This window comes from Chelon labrosus, assembly GCF_963514085.1.
Source record: "Chelon labrosus genome assembly, chromosome: 5".
Classification (NCBI taxonomy): Eukaryota; Metazoa; Chordata; class Actinopteri; order Mugiliformes; family Mugilidae; genus Chelon; species Chelon labrosus.
The window spans coordinates 452,895-460,221 of record NC_140341.1 but is presented as its reverse complement, the minus strand read 5'-3'; the positions used below and the strand labels follow the sequence as shown (position 1 = coordinate 460,221).

General features: G+C 43.8%; 1 protein-coding gene across 1 annotated transcript; it reads right to left on the bottom strand.

Moving 5' to 3' along the window:
• Positions 1-3,133: 3,133 nt before the first annotated feature.
• On the bottom strand, positions 3,134-4,096 carry LOC311488727 (olfactory receptor 2C1-like; the record flags this gene model as incomplete). Its single annotated transcript, XM_084545578.1, has 1 exon — positions 3,134-4,096. The coding sequence occupies one exon, from the start codon at positions 4,094-4,096 to the stop codon at positions 3,134-3,136; it is 963 nt and encodes a 320-aa protein (XP_084401704.1).
• Positions 4,097-7,327: the final 3,231 nt, after the last annotated feature.

Genomic DNA, 7,327 nt, shown 5'->3' with positions numbered 1-7,327 from the left:
ATTATTAGTGGTAGTAGTATTATTAGTGGTAGTAGTAGTAGTAGTAGTAGTAGTAGTAGTAGTATTATTAGTGGTAACACTTTATAATAATATTTAAATGATGTCATTGTTGTTAATCAGAACCAGGTCTCAGTCCGGTGGTTGTGGTTCTGATGTCTCTGGACCTTCTCTGTGGAGGAACAGCTACAAACAGTCCAGGGCCCTGGTGGGTGGGGTCTGCAGAGACCCAGCTGGACCTCTGTTGGACCCAGTCTGCATCAACAGAGCCCAAACCTGGGAGAGGACCCCCCACAGTCCCCCATGCAGTTGTTATCACTGAGATAAGTCCATCCTGTCCTGTCCTGTCCTGTCCTGTCCTGTCCAGCTCCCATACCTGAGACAGAGGACGGGTTCTGTCGTGGTCCTGTAGAAGTTGGTCAGTAGTCGACAGGAGAGTCCGGCCCCCTCAGCTTCCTGAGTCCTGTATTAATGTAAAGCAGTGAGGGAAGCCCCCCCCCCCCCACTCTGTGAACGACTCAGGCCTGGACAACAACCTGAATGAATACTTCTGCTGCTTTGAAAGACAATGGGACAGTACCACGACCACCCCCCCCCCCCCACGGTGACACCTCTCCCACCAGCACTGGTATCTGTGAAACCTCACAGGCCCTCACACCAGTGCCCCCCCCCCCCCCCCAACAAGGGCCCCTCACAGCCGGTGGTCTCAGAGCCCCCCTCCTCCATCTCACCTCTCACCGTCCTGGAGAAGGACGTGTTTACGAGGCAGAACCCCCCCCAGGCTGCTGGACCAGACGCTGTGTCTCCGTCCACCTTGAAGCCTAACCCCCCCCCCCCCCCCCAGGCTGCTGGACCAGACGCTGTGTCTCCGTCCACCTTGAAGCCTAACCCCCCCCCCCCCCCCCAGGCTGCTGGACCAGACGCTGTGTCTCCGTCCACCTTGAAGCCTAACCCCCCCCCCCCCCCAGGCTGCTGGACCAGACGCTGTGTCTCCATCCACCTTGAAGCCTAACCCCCCCCCCCCCCCAGGCTGCTGGACCAGACGCTGTGTCTCCGTCCACCTTGAAGCCTAACCCCCCCCCCCCCCCCAGGCTGCTGGACCAGACGCTGTGTCTCCATCCACCTTGAAGCCAGAACCCCCCCAGAACCCCCCCCCCGACTGTATATTTTCATACGACTGTATATATATACAGTTTTATTTTGATAAATTAAAATGTAAAAAATGGTACGTGCAAAAGTTTGGGCACCCTTTTAATCACATTGATTTCAAGACCTGTAGGATTTATAGCTGACAGGTTGCAGCACAAAATTGCTTTGACTAGCTTGTGAATGGAGGCCATTTCGAGACAGGATTCTACAAACTGTTCTGGTTGACACGGGGACTTGAGGTGACAAGGCCTGGTGGAGCTCTGCTGCAGTGGAAAAGGGGCTGGCCTTGGATTTTCGAGCCAACAAACGGTCCTCCCGAGCAGTTGTCTTGCGGGGTCTGCCAGACCTGGGCTTGTCAAAAACATCTCCAGTCTCTTCAAATCTTTTTCTTATTCTTGTAAGACTGCTTTCTTTGCTATTCCTGATGACTTCATCAATAAATTGTATGAATCATTGTCGAACCGCATGGATGCAGTCCTTCAAGCTCATGGAAGCCATACAAGATATTAAATATGGATCTCACAGCACCAGTACTTCATTCACTGATGTTATGCATCATATTTTTGTATTTGAAGTAAATGATTTGTTCAATTTTCACATTACTTTCTGTAGGCGACAAAACTTTTGTCTTGCCAAAATCTGACCTTTCTGTGTTCATTAAATGATCAATCTTTCTTCAGTGAAGCAAATTTATTTTAGTATATCAAACATAATTTGGGAGGGTTTTAGCTTTCATATGAGCCATTTCTAAAACCAATGGATTAATTAAAAGTCAGGTTATAAACTGTTGTTTCTACAAAATGGATAAGTGACAAGACTTTTGTCAGGGACTGTATACATATATATATATATATATATATATACATGGTGTGTCTATATTTTTTTGTATTTTTGTATATTTGACAGCCAAGTTTCTATATTTTATTTTATTTTATTTTATTTTATTTTATGCGTAATGAGTGCAACGACACCAAAACAAATTCCTTGTACGTACAAACATGTTTGGCAATAAAGTCTTTTCTGATTCTGATTGTGTTGTTGTGTTTATGGGATGGATGTGAGCTGATCACACAGCTCTGAGGCGTTCCTGTGTTCTGGACCAGGGTAGACCAGGGTAGACCAGGGTCGACCAGGGTCGACCAGAGTAGACCAGGGTAGACCAGGGTCGACCAGAGTAGACCAGGGTAGACCAGAGTAGACCAGGGTCGACCAGAGTAGACCAGAGTAGACCAGGGTCGACCAGAGTAGACCAGAGTAGACCAGGGTCGACCAGAGTAGACCAGAGTAGACCAGAGTAGACCTCCAGGTCTGATCAGATTCGTTCTGACCAACACAATTAATATTCTTTCATTCTCAGAACATAAAGGCTGAGATATTTTCTGGTGTTTGTCGTCACTAGAGTTCACCAGAGTTCACTAGAGTTCACTAGAGTTCACCAGAGTTCACCAGAGTTCACTAGAGTTCACTTTGTGGATCTTTATTCACTGTTTTGTGTTTGTTATAATCAACATGTATCACAGTATGTTCAGTTAGAGCGTCTGTGTTTTAAGATCCTGATCAACCAGGACGATCATATTTTCCACATTCAACGTTTTCTCAAACTAACCCTCTTATCAGCTCTGAGCCTGAACCACTCAACGTTACTCACAGCTGTTCAATACTTTAAATGTGTACATATACGAGCCCCCCCCCCAGTTTACAGCTAAACTTGTTGTTTACTTTGTATGTTATGTGCAATTATTACTGTTTTACTGTCGTACTTTCAGTACAAAAATACATTTCAGAGATACAGATACATTGTACTATGTATAACTGTACATGTGACATCTATCTTACTCGTCTGACGAACGAATGAATGAGTGGATGAGTGACGTCCGGCAGGTTCTCAGGGTTCACGCGGTGAAACGGTCACAGGAGAGTTTTACAAGCGAACGTCTCCGACGGCCGTGCTGCGTTCAGGTGCCTCTGAGAGGCCTTCAGGGACCGTCTAAGCGCCGGCTCTGGGGCAGCCCAGCAGCCGCCTCACGTGGTTGTAGATGTCTGTGACCTTCAGGCCGTACACCACCGGGTTGAAGACGGTCGGCACCACCGCCACCAGGATGGAGGACAGGATGGAGGCGTTCTGGGTGTCGGCCTGCAGGCGGCGCTGCAGCAGCTCCACGCCGGCGCTCAGGCTGTAGTTGATGAAGACCAGCAGGTGCGGCAGACACGTGTTCAGCGCTTTGCTGCCGAAGCTGCGCGAGCGCCGCAGGCTGACGGACAGGATGCTGCCGTAGGAGAAGAGCACGAAGACGGCGGGCAGCAGCACGGTGACGGCGGAGGTCAGGAGGCCGTACACCTCGCTCAGCAGGGCCCCGGGGCCGCCGCAGCTCAGGCTCACCAGGCTGTAGATGTCGCAGTTGATCCTGCTGAGGTGGCGGCTGCAGAGCGGCAGGCGGCGGGCCAGCAGCGCGCCCCCCGCCACCAGACCGGCGGGCAGCAGCCAGCAAAGCAGCAGCAGCGCCGTCAGCGCCGTCGGGGTCACCAGGGCGGAGTAACGCAGCGGGCGGCAGATGGACAGGTAGCGGTCGAAGGCCATGGCCCCCAGCAGCATGAAGCCGGAGGCCCCCACCGTGTAGAGCGCCCAGGCCTGACACACGCACCCCGCCACGCTCACCTGCACCGAGCCGCCGCTCCACAGCAGCCCCCACAGCAGCCAGGGGTAGAACACCACGCTGCCCGCCAGAGAGTTGAGCAGCAGCGCCGCCACCAGCACCAGCATGGGCCGGTGGAGGCTGCGCTGGGAGCAGATGACGAACACCACCAGGCCGTCGCTGCACAGCGCGAACACGAACGCCGACAGGAAGAAGAAGAAGAAGAAGAGCCGGTGGTCGGACAGCTGCCTCAGGCCGTCCAGCGTCAGGACGTCCAGCGCCGCCTGGGAGCTCGCGTTGACGGGCGCCAGCGTCATGGGCCCGGCGTGGTCCGACCCGAACTCACCGGACCCGGTCTGACCCGGTCCGACCCGGTCTGACTTTAGATCAATGGTTATTAATCAGTGATTCTTAATCAGCAACTTTAAATCAACTTTAAATGGTCAACTTTAAATCTTCAACTTTAAATCAACAACTTTAAATCAACAACTTTAAATCAACAACTTTAAATCAGCAACTTTAAATCAACAACTTTAAATCAGCAACTTTAAATCAACAACTTTAAATCAACAACTTTAAATCAACAACTTTAAATCATCAACTTTAAATCAACAACTTTAAATCAACAACTTTAAATCATCAACTTTAAATCAACAACTTTAAATCAGCAACTTTAAATCAGCAACTTTAAATCAACAACTTTAAATCGTCAACTTTAAATCAACAACTTTAAATCATCAACTTTAAATCGTCAACTTTAAATCAACAACTTTAAATCATCAACTTTAAATCATCAACTTTAAATCAACAACTTTAAATCAGCAACTTCAAATCAACTTCAAATCAACTTCGAATCAACTTCGAATCAACTTTAAATCATCAACTTTAAATCATCAACTTTAAATCAACAACTTTAAATCAGCAACTTTAAATCGTCAACTTTAAATCATCAACTTTAAATCATCAACTTTAAATCATCAACTTTAAATCAACAACTTTAAATCAGCAACTTTAAATCGTCAACTTTAAATCAACAACTTTAAATCAGCAACTTTAAATCAACAACTTTAAATCAGCAACTTTAAATCAACAACTTTAAATCAACAACTTTAAATCAACAACTTTAAATCATCAACTTTAAATCAACAACTTTAAATCAACAACTTTAAATCATCAACTTTAAATCAACAACTTTAAATCAGCAACTTTAAATCAGCAACTTTAAATCAACAACTTTAAATCGTCAACTTTAAATCAACAACTTTAAATCATCAACTTTAAATCGTCAACTTTAAATCAACAACTTTAAATCATCAACTTTAAATCATCAACTTTAAATCAACAACTTTAAATCAGCAACTTCAAATCAACTTCAAATCAACTTCGAATCAACTTCGAATCAACTTTAAATCATCAACTTTAAATCATCAACTTTAAATCATCAACTTTAAATCATCAACTTTAAATCAACAACTTTAAATCAGCAACTTTAAATCGTCAACTTTAAATCATCAACTTTAAATCGTCAACTTTAAATCGTCAACTTTAAATCGTCAACTTTAAATCAACAACTTTAAATCAGCAACTTTAAATCGTCAACTTTAAATCGTCAACTTTAAATCGTCAACTTTAAATCGTCAACTTTAAATCAACAACTTTAAATCAACAACTTTAAATCATCAACTTTAAATCGTCAACTTTAAATCAACAACTTTAAATCATCAACTTTAAATCATCAACTTTAAATCAACAACTTTAAATCAGCAACTTCAAATCAACTTCAAATCAACTTCGAATCAACTTCGAATCAACTTTAAATCATCAACTTTAAATCATCAACTTTAAATCGTCAACTTTAAATCAACAACTTTAAATCAGCAACTTTAAATCATCAACTTTAAATCGTCAACTTTAAATCGTCAACTTTAAATCGTCAACTTTAAATCAACAACTTTAAATCAGCAACTTTAAATCGTCAACTTTAAATCAACAACTTTAAATCGTCAACTTTAAATCAACAACTTTAAATCGTCAACTTTAAATCGTCAACTTTAAATCGTCAACTTTAAATCATCATTAAACATCAACGTTAATCTTCATCGTGTCAAAGACTCAGTGAAGCTCCAACATCTGGACGATGAGGAGCAACACCAGCAGTTTCAGGCTTTCAGCCGTTTTTATAAACCACTCGTCTCAGAGGAGCTCATTACCTCCTCCTCCTCCTCCTCCTCCACCTCTTCATCCTCCTCTTCATCCTCCACCCAAACATAAAGACATTTAGACGATATGAACCATGACTGACCTGATTGTTTCATCTTCATCAGCTTCACGTCTTTAAAAGAATCAAACAAATCAAACGTGAACTGAAACGTTTTTATTTCGTTAAAGATTCATCAGACGTCAGTCACAACCTCTTCTTCACTCTCTGCTCATTAAATATTTCCTTCCTCCTCTTCCTCTTCATCTGCTCCTCCTCTTCCACTTCATCTCCTCCTCTTCATCTCTTTCTGTTTGATGATGAAGATTTAAATCCAGAGATTGAATCTGTAACTGATCAACAAGTCTTCATCTGCTCTTCATCATCATCATCATCATCCTCCTGCTTTAAAGGACCAGTTTATATCATAATGTTCATATTCATGTGTTCATCACAGCTTCGTTCATTGAACCAATCAATCCTCCGATCGGTCGTTTTCATTAAACTTCAAAGGTCAGAGGTCACAGAGGAGGTAAACAACAGGTGATGATGCAACGAGCTGCAGGTTGTCCTCAGAGGACCAACTAACGAGCTGCTGGTCTTAATGACCGACCGCTAATGAGCTGCTCTCAGGTGAGCTCATTAAGCTGCGTCCACACTGACCAGCAACACACACACACCTGTCTCCCGTCAACACACCTGTCAACACACCTGTCAACACACCTGTCAGCACACCTGTCAGCACACCTGTCAACACACCTGTCTCTGTGTCTGATGTTGTTGTAACTTTGATCTTAATTAACCTGAGAACAGACAAAGCGACGGCGTCTCTGAGTCTGTTAGTTATTAGATGATGAGGAGTTCCTCAGGGATCAGTTCTGGGTCCTTATTTCTTTTTCTTTCTCTGATTGTGGAAATAATTCTCGACATAATTAAGCAGAAGAATGAATTATATTAATCTGAAGCTTTGTCACATTTAAGAACATAAACCAGAGAATCGTCTGCGTATCGACGGAGAAACCACAAACTGTTAAAATATTTAAATCACCGTCGTTGCAGAGTTCATGTTGGCGGCCATCTTTGATTTGATTTGATTCACAGATTCTATCTTCATGAAGTCAATGAACCAAATGCTCACTGATGAAGATCTTTCATCATCGTCTTCGTTAAATGAATTAGAACTGCTTCGTCCATCAAACACCACAGCACCTCGTTGGTTTGTGATAAAAATTTATTTGGTATCTGTGAGTTACTGCAGTCGTAGCGTTCTCGTACTTCTGCAGTTCATCAAACTGATATAGAATTATAAAACTAGAGAAACTGAATCTACATACATCTAATAAAACACCAG